Genomic DNA, 14,581 nt, shown 5'->3' with positions numbered 1-14,581 from the left:
TCTCTCTCTCTCTCTCTCTCTCTCTCTCTCTCTCTCTCTCTCTCTCTATCCGTGTCTCGTTGGCAAGCTTGTTTTATCCGAGTTATTGGACCGCGCCATGGCCTTCTTCGGTGTCACACACCTGGGTTATCAAAACCCAACAGGTGATAAGATGATAGTGAATCCCAGAGCAGCAGCTCATCCTCGGGGTAAGAAGAGCTGGACTTGGAAAGTATAAAGTTAGCACAGAGGATGGTGTTTGCTGACATGAGCTCGTAGGTTTATATTTTTGCATTTTTATGAAATCTCAAGCAATACACTAATTTTAACTTGAGTTTGGTGTGTTTTTCATTATAGTGACAGGTTTATGCATGTAAACAAACGAATGATCAGCCTATACTATAATAACATATCTCTATACAGATGGTGGGAACATCAGATCAGGACCGTCTCCATCTCTTCAAGAACACCAGGGACCCCTCAGATGTACAGACACATGCAACGTTTACCACCAGCCTCTTCACTACAGCGCTGACATGCACCAAGGGAGCCATGAGCGATACAAAGAGATGGTCAAACGGCTTCAAATACCCAGATGTGAGTGGACATAGAAAAGAGACATTAACGGTCAGATGGACTACGTAGGATCCAAATGGCAGCTGTATTCCATGGTGACAAGTGTCTGTCTGCTCTCTTGTCCAGCCCCTCACCAGCTGTACATAATGCCTCTAACGGAGAACCAGAAGTATGGATGGACACTGTGCAGGAGTCCTGAACCATGGACTCAAGTCAAACGGTTTCCCCAAACGTACAGTGAGATGTCAAAGTAGGTAACATTCCTAAATCTCATGTTCATTTTTTTTCCACATGTAAGGTAGATGTAAATGCAATTCATGTGTTGCTTTCACAGGTTTGTTAAAGAAATGTCAACAACAGACCGGGAGTTCAGCCTATTCTGACAGCTTTTCTTCTTCAGTTATTAGTTATTTGATGCGAAGTTCTGAGATTAAACTGGTGACAGATTCACTTTAGATTTTTTTCACTAATGTTTTGTTTTCTTTTAAATCTAGGCTGAGTTTTTGTTTGTTTTTACACAAGCTATGAGTAACTGCCTCTCTAGAACAATACGTCTTAACCTTTGAGGAAGTGTGGATGTGTGAACACAAATAATTCCAAAACTAAATACCACTTTTATATATTAGGTGGATTTAACATAAATTATAAGATAAGAAGCCATCTTGCCACCTCATAAGGGGTTCAGACCTGCAGGTCGGCACCACTGTGGTGGTCTATACAGAGGGTGGAGTTGTAATGCCCTCTAGAGGAGATCAAAAATTATTACTTCTGAATTTCGGGAGATAATGATCTTTAGTAACTGGAGCATGTGGAGTTGCTCAGGAACATTTCACCACTCAGTGGCCAAGAAAAGATGTTTACATTATTCCTCCTGAAGAAGTATTTCACAGATATTTCAGTGCAGAGGGATTGAATCCTGAAGAGGGCCTTGATGGATACAGGCTGGTTTCATCAGGGAGGCACAGGAAGTCAAAGGATATCAGGACATGCTCAGGCTTTGAACACTAACCCTTCAAACTGCATCAAATGTCCCAAAAATGACTTAATGGACCTTATTCAATTTTACCAAAGTGTCACATTAGTATGTCACAAATATTAAAAAGGATATTACTTACCATAACTTGTCTGTAGATGGTGCAAAGTGGCACTCAGTGATACTGCTGGTCTTGCAGCTCTGCAACTGGATAATAATGGTTTGGTCTGGTCTCTGGTGCTTTCCATCAGTGACATTGTCCTTGTTTTGGTAGCCACTTAGCTAGTGGTCCGATCCCCCCTCCCCAATGAGTCTGCAAAAAAGCCTGAAGTATTAACCAGTCTGCTTATTTCACAGTAAAAAATGGCGACTGGTGAACAAGACATCTATTTTTTTCTTTGTGTTTCTTACAATTACTGTCATCTAATTGTGAGAATATTTCTTTGCAGGCTTGAGTCGAAATTATAAATAAATTATAATCTGTGAAACATTTGTGAATGTGGTTATTAAGTATGTGTATATTGACAAGTAAACCACTTTCTAGTTCTTTAAACATAACATATATAGTTATTCCATAATGTATGACGGGTCTGTTCCTTTAAGCCACAGGTAATACCTATATGCGGTACAACTAACAATATTAGTAAATCTATGAACACGCAAAACAGCCATTGATTTTTTTTATTATTTTTTCTTCATGGGGAAATGTTATTTTTCTCTTTGTCATAGTCCTCAACTCTTCTCGTCCTTCACCTTTGCAAAAAACACTCCCCTTTCAAATCCTCCAACTCAGGGAAAATACAAATAAAACAAAAACAAATAGGGAAGGATTCATCAGGCCTGAGCAAACACTGTTTCAGTAGTATGGGGACAACCTCCCTCTCCTGTTCCTCCCCCAAAACGTCCCAAGAGTTAACAATCAACACAAGTCTATGGACAGCAATAGAAATAGAATACATACAATGCACATTTTTATAAACTCATGTCCATTCTATAAATTCTTTGCTTATATGAATCACCCTTCATTGTTCACAGTTCACTTGATAGTTGGTGATCTCTATTACATTACTGTCCTCTGGTGGTCCCACCACGCCCCAAGGCCCAATATCATTGCACAGGAGGGGACCAACAGCACAAGGCTGCGTGAGCTGGCTTTGGTACAAACGTGATCAACTGTTGGTTGCCATTGTCGAGTGTGGTCGGAAGAGCTAAATCAGGGGCCGATTCTCCCAATTACAAAAGTTGAAGCCGGAGAAAGCCAGGTCGCTGCAACGATGATGTTTACTGGAGATTATTCTCGACAAGCCCTTATCCCTTTTTCTCCGTCCAAACATCAGCAGTCCAGGCAGAGCAAGCAGGCACTGTTCCTGTTCACTGATATTCTATGATTGGTTTTATTTTAACTTAAGGCAATCAAACTCAGCTATTAGTACTTCTACTGAGCGTGGAGGGGGGGGGGGGGACGGCGAGAGAAACAATACAATAAATATATGTATAGGTTTATTAATTCTGTCCTCTTCACATAGTGTAACACCAGGGATGTAATTTGCTACTACTGAGAAGTGAATGTGTGGGAGGGAGAGGTCACCTTAAAGCCTGACTGAGAATTACAATACTGCAGTAGTGGCATAAATAAAATAAAAAAAGCACAGTGAATCATCTGTATATGTGTGTGTTTACTGCTATGCTTATGTGAGCATACACCACTCGGGTTCCGCTGCAAAGGCAGCTAATGGTTATTACTTACTATACATGATCACACCTATCGCCAGTTGAAATACTGTATTGTACATTAGGACTGAACAGCAGAATTCATTGGCTGCAGTTGATCCGTTGGTACCAGTGAGCTTGAGCTTTACAACTGGCATTTTACAAGAAAGCGTGCTGGTCTTTGATCCTTTTCATTGGAATGGAATCATCATAATAAGCATAATAATTAATCAGAATCATCATCATAATAATAATAATAATAATAATAATAACAACATTAAGAATATACAAATGATGGATACAGAAGTGATACAAAATACCCTACGTTAAAACAAACAAAAATAAAAACAAGATACCACAATCAGACATGCTTCAAAGCAGTTATGTTTGGCAAGAAAGCAGTTTTTGTTGTATCATAAAAACCTCACAGTGAAAATAGTTATGCCCCTTCAGGATTACAAAGCACAGTATTCAGTCAAAATCAATATATATTTCTTTCCTTCATCTATTTCTTCTTCACAGAAGAATCAGGCTGTGTGGTACCACTGCGTTGAAATCCGAGGTTTTTCCCCCCTGATGGCTCTGATTTTAAGTTCCTTCATTTCCATCTGCACCGAAAAAAAAAAATACTTCTCTGAAAAGGGAAGGAGCAGCGATGACAATATACTGTAAGGGCTGAAAACCAGCTGCACACTGGCTGCTCAAGCTCTAAGGAACCAATCTGACATGAAGTGAGGATGAAGAGGATCCTAATCCCAGCTGGAGCTACTTCTAGTCCTCAGAGATAAAAAATATAGATTTCAGATATCACCTTCTTATAACATCCTTAGTCGTCTTAAGTCATTTTGTTTTGAGGTTGAGGGCAACATCACAATTTAAAGTCAAAGTGAGCTCTTGAATGACAGACAAAATAAATTAATTATACATGTTTCTATGAAAACAATGAAGCAGCCGGTGCTGCCAGCAGTTGGCCAAAAAGACAGAGGGTTCAAGCCTCCTGCCCAAAAAACAGAGGCGGTGATCATTGCTGACTTTAGCGAGAACATATCAAACATGTCTTGCCTTGCTTTTAGTAAATACTTTAGTCTTTGGTCAATATATTCCTCTTCAGTTTATACATATATTCATACACACACAAATATGCATTTACATACACTTATAAACGTGTAATGAACTGGATATTTGTGCACGTATGTATTCACACTTTTTCATAAAGGACCTTTTGCACAAAACATCGAGATCTAAATAAATAACTAATTCAGAAACAAAGTATGAGTACCTGTTCATAATTCATGTGAAATGAAAAAAATTTACCCGAAAAAAGAAAACAAACAAACCTCAGAGTAAAAATAAAAAGTAGCCTTATGTACAGCGTTAATCTTCTTTTGACACAGGCTAAAAGGCGTTGTTTTAAATAAACAGACTTTGCATCTTTCAAGAAGCCTGAGAGAGAGGCTAGACATGAGAACAGCACGTGTCCTTCAACATGTATGTGAGCCAAAATGGCTGTCAAACGAGAACATTTTCCTCTCATCAAGAACACTTTCCTTTTTGAAGTCTTTAAAAGTTTTTTGTTTTCCTCTTTACTTGGGATTCAAGTGATGGCGTCTCTAGTTTTTAAGCCATTAGCTCCACTGTGAGTCCTCGCTCAGTGGTGCTGTGTCTCTGAAGTGGGGATCGTCCCAGCATTGCTGCTGCGTCGGCTGCTAACTGCTGGGCGGTCCTTCGTTCAGGAAGTAGGTTGTCATTTCCCCTTTACCTTTGACCTTAACCACCCCCCGATACTCCAGCACGTACCCTTTGTTTGCAAGCACCTGGTAGAGGTCTGTAGTCACCTGGGAGCAGAATGGCAAAGGGCACACTTATATGAAGCTGTAGAAATATCTGATCAAATGAAGGACATTTATTATTCTCGAGCTGCGTCATCTTCAATTAAAATGTGACGGTGGAAGGTTACTTATGTCAGATCTTATGAGGCAACAGTTTCTCTCGTTTGTTGGGGTAGAAAAACAAGTTTTATTCACTGAAGTTTAATAGCTGTTACATGACACCTACCTGTATGCAGTCAGGTACACCTGTGCTGTCCATACGACTGGCCACATTGACCGTGTTGCCCCAAATATCATACTGAGGCTTCCGTGCACCAATAACCCCAGCCACCACTGGTCCCATGTTCAGACCTGGTAATTAAAGACAAAAACTCTTCACTGTATCAACGAAGCTGCTACTGTTTCCCCGTTTACCATATTAGAGAACTTTAATGTGATTTCCCAAACATTTGAATCTTCGCTTACCTATCTTCATCTGGAAGTTGTTGAAGGAATGCTCGTTGATGTACTTCATCTGCTCCCTCAGTCTCATGGCGTAGTCGGCCAGTGCAATAATGTGTGAGCGGCCCTCTTTGTCGTAGGTGGAGTCATTGAGACCGGACGCAGCCATGTAGGTGGAGCCAATGGTCTTGATCTTCTCCAGCTGCCTGTACTTGTCTTCACTGATGATCTGAGAACAGATGGTGATCACATTTGTGCAACTTACACATTTTTTTTTTTTTTTAAATTAGCTGCAAGCAAAGGTCAAAGGGACGAGACGCTGAGCTTTACAAACATGCCTCAACAAACGTTACCTCATCAAAGTCAGCAATGATCTCGTTGAGCAGCCGGAGACACTCCACTCCCTCGTTGTTGGCCTCCAGCTCCACGTAGAATTCGGAGAAATTGCTGATGGAGGCGAACATGACGGCCACACACTCACAGGACTGGTAGTATAGCTCGTCGTTACGCCGTTCACGCGTCAAAAAATGAGCGGCTACGTCCTTAGGCAGAATATTATGGAGGAGGCGACGATTGTAGGCTTGCAGTTCCTCCATCTCCTCCTTCTCCTCTGTGGCCTGGGAGTGAAGGATCTTTATTAGATATATTATATATATAGTGATAAAATGTCTGGCAGGGCAGATATTCTATTAGAAGACATTAATAAACTGTGAGGTAGCTCAACCATCTTCTCCAGCTTTTGCAGAATTGTGAAGAGATTGTGTTTGCAGTTCACATGGTCAGAAGACGCCCTCTAGTGGACGCTAAACATACCTGTAGTTTCCACAGGAAGTCGAGGCGTGCGGTAGATTCAACCTGCTGGGCGTGCAGGTACAGCGCCAGGACAAATACTGTGAGGATCACTGGAGTCATGACCCTCAGGGACACTTTGGTCACAACAAATGGGCTGCAGAGTAACGAACACATGGTCACATTAATGGAATAAAAAAAGCGTTCAAATGATAGAATAGGACATCAAAACCTTCGAGAGTAACACAATATAATCTTACCACTGGTTTGTAGTTTCATTGAAACTGGACCTAAAAGTAAAAACATTCTGGTCAATACAAATGAAGTTAATAATCATGATAATATTAATTAGTTAAAAGTGTTTCTTTTAGGTCTTAATACAAATTTAAATTCTTACCATTGAGCACTAGTTTTATTTAAATCACTAAAGAGGAAAAAGAAAACAGAACAAATAATGAAATATACAAAACTCTTGACATTTAACTAAACTTGAATTATATATTAAAAGTCATGTATGCTTTAATTTATGGCACAAATAGGGACAACGTCCAAAAAGGTCTGGGTGGTGTTTCCAAACATTTGATATTGGTGCCAGTACATCACTTTAGCCTCAATACTGGTACCAAAACAATACCTTTTTAAGCCCTTAGTTTAGGATATATACGAATGTTAAGATACTTTTCATTTAACAAAATATGGCAAACTGCTCAATACAGGGCGGATAAAATAGAAAACCATATTTTATATAAATAAAGTCTAAAGTTGTGGAAGTTTACTTTTTTAGATCAGGAAATGCCTGAGAAGTGAAAAAGTAAAAAAAGAATCGGACCAAGCATTCAATGCCAACTTTCGATAGCCTTGCTACCGATTGATAGTCAATCAGTTTTTAATAAGTATTGAGGTTCAGCCCTATATTCCAACACATGAAAAAAGCTGCCTGGTTTAATTCATTCAACATTATCCTGTGCCCCCCCGCCTCTGCATTAGCATTATATTCTACAGCCTGTGGCACTTACATGGCATTGGAGGTGACAAAGAGGTCTGCGTTGTCGAATAGTGCTACTTGTGGCCACTCCACCAGCAGCAGGAAGGTGAGCTGGATGAGCAGCATGAGAGCCAGCTTCCCTATGCTGCTGATCTGCAGGAACACCGAGCAGGCCAGCAACGTCAGCAGCACACTGTAGCTGAAATACTGGAGAGCGGCATCACAAAAAGGTATTATTGACAATAGATCTCAGATAAACACAAATGCAAATGTGACATTTTCATTTTTGAAAAGGTTCGACCAGTGGCACAGGGAACCCAAACAGTGAAGTGGTGACACAACAATGAATTCACCTCAGGAAAAGGGCAGGAGGGGCCTTGGTTAGGACAGATCTCTAGACCCCCTTCAATGGACACATTTAAGCTGCGGATCAAACAGGGCGTCACCAGCGCTGCAGAGGTGTTCAGCTTCTCGGCAACACATTGTTTCAAGCTCATGGTGTCACAGGCAAACTGCAGTGAAGCCAAACACACACACACACACATATATTCAGCCTGGTTTTCATCATATATGGATATGCTGTCTGCCTGTCTCTTCAATCTTACCATATTAACAAAGGCAGAGATGAAAACGAGGATAATGGTAAATACTCCAACCAGGGTGCTGTTGGTGCGAGACTGGACAATCTTCTTTGAAACAGTCTGCATTGCAGCTGGAAAGAGCTACAAGAGGACGGGAGAGGAAAAATAAATGATTTACACATTAAACATACAGTGAATGACGTACAAGCAGAATATATGTTTGTGTGATTTGAAAACCTGTGCTACCTTGATGCAAGAATATATGGCACAAATAAAAAGGATGTTGGCAAGAATGACGAAGATACTGATGTAGATTCCCAGCATGACCGGGGTGCTGCAAGGGAGGAAACATAAATACAGTTAATGAGAAACATTTAGGGTGCTTTCACATCTAAGCTGTCAATCAATTGTTTTGGAACGGGACTATGTTAAAGCAGATATGAATTTTTTTAGTTTACTTTTATTTTTTTACTCAGTCCAGACCAAATGAATTAAACTACAGGTGTGAAAGCAACCTTAAAAACACACAGTACATACTGGAGGATCTCCAGTATGTGAATGTTTGAAGTACTCACTGTGGAAAGATAACAATCTGTATGAAGGATATGAAGCAGAATACTAGTAGAGTACACGCAACATAGCCTCCAAAACGATCGTCCACCTTCTTGGAATACTGCAACAGGAAACGGCAGAAGAAGAGAGTCAGATATGAGCAGCAGCGGTTCCCTCCTCCAAACATGAATTATATTTAAGTTGAAGAAGCACAGACGGTAATTACAGCTGGGCAATAATTCAATATAACAATTCATCGTCTTTTTGACATTATCGTGAGGAAATCATGTATCGAGATATCGTGATATACAATTACGTTGTCTAAATTATAAATACTCATACCAACAAAAATATTCTCCGAAAATCTGATTAAACTCTTCAGTTAAATCAAACTATTTTCTTAATGTGATTAGTTTGTATTTGTGTGCATGCATGTAAACATTTTTTATTTATTTTATCTCTATAAATTAACTTGAAACTGTTGTTTATTTTGCACTAAAGTTCTTAACAATAATACTTTTCATTTGTCAAGTATTTAATTCACACAGGTCTTTTACCATGTGGTTATTTCATATAGAGTATTTATTGAATTACCAGAAAACATGCTACGTTGTGATATATATTGTTCTGGAGATATGAAATGAACTATATCAGGGTAGAGGATTTTGGCCATATGGCCCATCCCTATAATCAGAGGTCTTAGTTCAAACCTTTTTCTCCAGGCTAGACGTCTGGAAGGTGAGTAGGAACTTCTTAACGTGGTCTTTTCTTAGCTGGTCAATGCTGCGAGCGTCAATGGCTCTCCCCAGAAATTCATCCACCTCGTCCTCCGGGTTCATGGCCTCCTGAACACCACGGCTGCAAAAAGAAAAATGTTGTTAATGAAATCAAGTCAAGCAGTGCAGCAGCCTTTCACACATGTAAACAACAACAACAACAACACTCACTTATCTTTACTGGAGGTCTCATCAATCCCCTGAAGAAGAAAGAGGCACAAAACATGACTCTCGCAGAAAAGCTGCAGCCTGGCTCTATCAACAAGAAAGGAGTGTGTTGGTGTTGAGTCTCACCATTTGTCTGAAGACTTTGGAGTCTTTGGTCCTGGAGAAGGTTCTGTCGGGGACCCAGCGTGGCATCAGACCCTCATTAGAGTTAGCTCTCGTCCGCTGCATTCTAGCCATCACTGCCTTCTCGTCCTTCTGCTCAGAGGGAAGAACACGAAGGCTCGATCCACTGTTCTCATAAGACACAGTCACTGACCATAGAAGTGACTAAATAAATTAGAAGAGTTCCTGTTAAGATTATGCCGACTTCACAGTTAATTATGTAACAGTTAATCAGTGTGTCACCGTTGACCTGCACCTCAACACCACTATAATAAAGCTTCTGGACCCCACTAGTTATACTCGGTGGGGATTGTATCAGCTCAGGCTCAGTTAGCCTCAATTGTGTAGCTTTGATCGATGTTTCAATTCAATAAAGTTTCACATTTGTTAACTATGGCATGCTGCTCGGGAAATTATTTTTGACTTTGAAAGGAATTAAAGCCTAAGAATAAAAAATAAAAACGTAATTGTATGAAATGAATGTGTGAGGATATTAAATGCAACTGAAATGTAAACTAGACAATCATGTATTAAATTATTTGCTAATAGGCTAATGTGCAATAATCAAAATAATAATATAAATAATAATCAAAATCAGAGTATAAATAAGGATTTAAAAAAAGGAAATATAAACAATAACATTTTAGAGCAAAACAATTATAAATAAATGTGATGTAAGTTTTAAAATGCATGATTTTATATACATATTTATTGAGCGGTCTGTGTTTTTGTTCACTGACCCGTTTCTGGCTGCAGCCGAGAACCAAGAAGGTCTCAATGCTGTTGTCCTTCAGATACGCGTTCCTCTCCCCTCCGAAGCCGGGTTCCACCTCATAGTCTCCATTAAGATACTGCAAGGTGGCCTTAGTGATGTGGATCCGCCTACAGAAAGACATGGGATTTATAAATATTTTGGTATTATGCAGAACTTGGAGATGTCAGACATTCTTCTGAACATACCTAGCAGCTCCACAATTGCATGTGCATGTGATTGTGCACCTGTGTTTATTTCCCTCACCCTGCTTTGCCTCCCGCCTCCATGTGATTAGCCAGCGTGACATCGTTTGACCACACGTCAAACTGCCACTTCCTGAGTCCCAGCACGCCGCAGTGCACTCGCCCGCTGTGAATCCCAACGCGCATGTTAACGTTGACCCCCGTCACCTCGCGCACCAGCCTGTAGACACACGGCCCAGAGAGTCAGGGTCCCTTCTGGGACAAAAAAACAAAGAAACTCCAAAACAAAAAACAAACACACAAACGCCAACACCGTTTCCACTCACGAGATCGCCTCTATCATGTCGACGCCCATCTCCACACAGCAGTGGGCGTGGTCAGCCCGGGGTTCAGGCAGCCCGGACACACAGTAGTAACAATCTCCCAAAATTTTGATACGTAGACAGTGATTCTCCTGAGAAAGGGAGAGAAAAAGATCAGAATGAGGTTGACAAGTGTCCAAAAGGTATCTGAGGACGAAATAAAAGGAATAGAATGTTGGTAGCTGTCATATCTCTCAGGTGAGAATGATGCGACAGCCATGATTAGCTTATGTTATTTAACTGTGGAGACCTCTAAAGCTATGTCCCGAAATGTCAAACTAGTCCTTTAAGAAAACACAACAGACAGACGGACGCTGTGGATCCTTACCGATGCCAGCTTGTCGAAGCGGGCGAAGAGTTCATTGAGGGTCATGACCAGCTCCTGAGCCGTGCACTGAGAGGCCAGGCTGGTGAAACCCTCGATGTCTGCAAACAGAATACTGAGGACGAGAGAAAAGACGGGGAAAGACAAACCTTAGGTCCGGTGTTGAAGTTTTAGCATGAGCAACGTTAGCAATTCTAAGGAACACTGATTATATTTCCGGCCCTAATCAGCAGCAGCAGAAGAACGATATTGCAGTTTGTTATTATCAGGGCTGCTGGCCTTGAGAGAGGCCGGAAGTTTGACCGTCAACTCTTCTGAAGGAGATATGTGTGTGCGTGTGTGTGTGAGGGACAGAGGGGTGCTGTGTGTGTGTGAGGGACAGAGGGGTGCTGTGTGTTTGCTCAGTGCTGTAATTGAATGTGTGCCGAAGCTCTCCATCTTTGGGGATTATCTTATCTTGGCTGCTGGTGATTAAGTATTCCCTCACTACTGTTAATTAGCCTCCACTCTGCCAAACCACTCTACTCTCCTATGACTCTGTGAGCGCACGTGTGTTAGTGTGTGTGTGTGTGTGTGCAAATGTGTTGTGAATCATTTTCAGGAAAAATTCAGGAAACATTGTTATGTTTTAAGGAAGACATGACTGTACTTAAGGGGTGTCTTGCACTAATATGGAGGTTGATAAATTCATGGGTGAAACATGAAATACAGCACTGAGGCCGAGCGTCCCGGCTGACCTGACATTGTCGTGTTTCTGGATATAGATTTTATGGAACATCATGTCTTCCTTCTTGGCATTGATGTCAGCCTTCATCTCCATGGCAACGTGCCTTGGCAACACTGAAAGCAACAGACGTTCCTGGAAACACACACACACACACACACACACACACACACACACACACACACACACACACAGAAACAAAATGCAGATTGTGTCATTCACAATATTATTGTCTATGTGCAATGTGTCAAGGGTGTGTGTGTGTGTGTGTGTTTGTATTGTAATCACAAGGCAACATGTACGTCTTACCCCCCCCCCCCCTCTCAATCACAACAATAACAAATACTGAATTTGATGACTTTGTGATGTAGCGTGGGATCATGGGAGTTGTTCTTAGATGTCGTGACTCAAGCAGAAATCATGGTGGCAGACGAGATGATGTTTTAAAGTTTTATTATTGTTACGTTTTCTCACGCTTACTCAAGATAGGTCATTTAATTCTAATAACAGTTACCGTAAGCTAACGTAGCGTTAATTTGTTATCCGTGGTCAAAACAAGCATACAAAAAATATTCTTATATTCTTTATGGTTGAAGATAGTTCTGGTGAAACCGAGGCTCCTGCAGAGTGTGTTGCATTGTGGGTCGTTCGTAGCCTTAATGATGCTAGGCTAGCTACTTAATTCATGTATTTTAGAATGAATCCAGTTAAACCTGCAAGAGTTTCTGACACCTTGTGCTCATGTTTTGCTGCCAGGAAGTAAATACATTCCTGATGTGTTTTTTACCGAAGCGGACCGGGGAGCGAATCATCTGACCAAACATATTTTTTATTTTTATATTATGATGAAGAGCTAAAACAGACAACTGCCAGTAACTGCCTCCAAGAGCTTGACATGAGAGTGAATATGTATTTCATGTTTTATTTTTACAAGACAAAAGGCTTCAAGGATGAGGACACTTGTTCCAAAGTGTTGGCAAAAAGTCTTATATTTTGGCCAATTTAGTCATAAATACATATCGACTAATGTGTATTATGCATCTGTGTGCAGACCTACCTGTTGTTGATTCTCCCTCTGCAGGTGTAGCCTGGCCTGGATGTATCCTCTGGTCTCCTGGAAGGCTTGTCTCTGGGAAACCTCAGCGGGGTAGTGGGTACAGATACCAATGATGTTAGTGCACAGGAAGATCAGGACATTAGCGCTCACCTGGAGAGACGAGAGAGGAGGGAGGGAGGGAAGAGGTGGTCAGGCTTAAGAAAGGAGGATATGGATAATCCTGTGAGGCATTGGAGGCAGTGAATGAATCGTGATTTAAGCATAAAAGTAAGCAGGTGTAAAGTCAAATAGAGTGAAGGTACTTTCTCATCAAACTAGACAAATTATACATTTCTCATGCACCAGTGTTGTTGTCATTGCTTTCGGGACAGCATGGTTTCATTACTGAGAGAGAAAACACACAGGATATACACATTTATATTGTGTAAATAAATATTGTATATGACTGATTGTGGATTTAACCTTAAATCATAATAAAAAACTAATATTGTTTTGTTGACAATAAAAGAAGAAAGTGTGATGCTAACAGAGATAACGATAGATATACAGTTCATCTCAAGTGCTCGTCTTTACCGGAAAGTCTTTACATAAAAAGACGTAAAAACATCAACTGGTGAAAGACTTTTATTGCACTCTTTCTGAGTGTTACATTATTGATGATCTTTTCTCAAACATTTCTGTTCTCTTTCTTTCTCAAGAGACTTGAGACAAACTGTATGTGCTTTAAGGCCCCTTCACACTGTGGGATTTTGGGCTGTATGAGGAAAAAAAGTTGACAATCATGAGAGAAACTTTGTTAAAAACTTTGGTCGTTCCTGACTGCAGGTACGACCTAGGCCTTCAAATCAACCAATCAGAACACAACATACAAGGACGGAGAATACTCTGGTCGGCAAAAGATTTGTAAAGAATATTTTGAACAAGTTTAGGGGGTTATCTTGCATATGTTTATATATTTACACGGTAGCGCTTCTATTCACCACACAATTCAATATTAATATTGTCAGAAACTAATGAGAGGCCATGTGTACTGTCGGCCGCAGCCTGAAGCAGGGAGTTGACAAACAAATGGGATGTGATAGACGATTGCTTATGGGTGGTGTAATTTACTTCTTGCAGATTGTGTGTTTCAGTCGCCACCCTGTGGAGTTCAGAGGATGAGGCAATGAAATAATACTCAATGATGTAAATAAGATATTCAGAACTACTTAGTAGGTGTTCATTATAAGGAATTAATGATACCCTGCAGCCAATCAGGATCAAGTAATCACCCAGACAATGGTGGAAATATATACGGTGGCTACAAAATGAATAATGACAATAGCAAAAGATGATAATGGTGCATCAAGCATATAAACAGATGGGTAATGGAAAGATGAGTTCAAAAAGAAAGCAAACAAGGCGTGGGGGTAAAACATAGACAAACAGCATAATGGACAACACAGATAAAATGAAAGACTGACAGATGTTGAGGAAGGAAATAAGTGGAAAGGAGCAGGATGAGGAAGGAAAAAGACAATGTGAGCATGACAAGAGTAAAAAAAGAGTTTGAGTGAGTGAGATCTGCAGAGAGAGAGCGAGAGAGAGCGAGAGAGAGAGAGAGAGAGAGAGAGAGAGAGAGAGAGAGAGAGAGAG

The 14,581-nt window shown here is 40.6% G+C and overlaps 2 protein-coding genes across 3 annotated transcripts in view; one reads left to right on the top strand and one right to left on the bottom strand.

The window, feature by feature from the left end:
* The first annotated feature begins 97 nt into the window (after nucleotides 1–97).
* Nucleotides 98–938, top strand: spmip11 (sperm microtubule inner protein 11). The gene is made up of 4 exons (XM_031844415.1): nucleotides 98–188; nucleotides 403–576; nucleotides 682–805; nucleotides 890–938. Exons 1-4 carry the CDS (start codon nucleotides 98–100, stop codon nucleotides 936–938), a joined length of 438 nt encoding a protein of 145 aa, XP_031700275.1.
* Nucleotides 939–2,194: 1,256 nt separating this feature from the next.
* The window catches only part of LOC116381887 (adenylate cyclase type 6), a 29,123-nt gene continuing 16,736 nt past the window's right edge, over nucleotides 2,195–14,581 (bottom strand). For both annotated transcript variants that reach the window (XM_031844375.1, XM_031844376.1), the window contains exons 4-24: nucleotides 12,947–13,096; nucleotides 11,903–12,024; nucleotides 11,169–11,280; nucleotides 10,805–10,932; nucleotides 10,540–10,698; nucleotides 10,262–10,403; nucleotides 9,486–9,614; nucleotides 9,363–9,391; nucleotides 9,126–9,273; nucleotides 8,439–8,536; nucleotides 8,110–8,197; nucleotides 7,888–8,004; nucleotides 7,636–7,794; nucleotides 7,314–7,489; nucleotides 6,695–6,721; nucleotides 6,558–6,587; nucleotides 6,322–6,454; nucleotides 5,862–6,125; nucleotides 5,533–5,737; nucleotides 5,294–5,418; nucleotides 2,195–5,073 (exon numbers count right to left, since the gene is read on the bottom strand). In XM_031844375.1, the coding sequence (XP_031700235.1) occupies nucleotides 4,945–5,073; nucleotides 5,294–5,418; nucleotides 5,533–5,737; nucleotides 5,862–6,125; nucleotides 6,322–6,454; nucleotides 6,558–6,587; nucleotides 6,695–6,721; nucleotides 7,314–7,489; nucleotides 7,636–7,794; nucleotides 7,888–8,004; nucleotides 8,110–8,197; nucleotides 8,439–8,536; nucleotides 9,126–9,273; nucleotides 9,363–9,391; nucleotides 9,486–9,614; nucleotides 10,262–10,403; nucleotides 10,540–10,698; nucleotides 10,805–10,932; nucleotides 11,169–11,280; nucleotides 11,903–12,024; nucleotides 12,947–13,096 (2,670 nt within the window). In that variant the 3' untranslated portion in view covers nucleotides 2,195–4,944. The remainder of the gene's footprint in view (nucleotides 5,074–5,293; nucleotides 5,419–5,532; nucleotides 5,738–5,861; nucleotides 6,126–6,321; nucleotides 6,455–6,557; nucleotides 6,588–6,694; nucleotides 6,722–7,313; nucleotides 7,490–7,635; nucleotides 7,795–7,887; nucleotides 8,005–8,109; nucleotides 8,198–8,438; nucleotides 8,537–9,125; nucleotides 9,274–9,362; nucleotides 9,392–9,485; nucleotides 9,615–10,261; nucleotides 10,404–10,539; nucleotides 10,699–10,804; nucleotides 10,933–11,168; nucleotides 11,281–11,902; nucleotides 12,025–12,946; nucleotides 13,097–14,581) is intronic.

The sequence above is a fragment of the Anarrhichthys ocellatus genome, unplaced genomic scaffold (assembly GCF_004355925.1).
Source record: "Anarrhichthys ocellatus isolate YVR2014 unplaced genomic scaffold, GSC_Weel_1.0 scaffold5, whole genome shotgun sequence".
Lineage (NCBI taxonomy): Eukaryota > Metazoa > Chordata > Actinopteri > Perciformes > Anarhichadidae > Anarrhichthys > Anarrhichthys ocellatus.
Note: the sequence above shows the minus strand (reverse complement) of the source record. Positions and strands in the feature narration are given on the sequence as shown.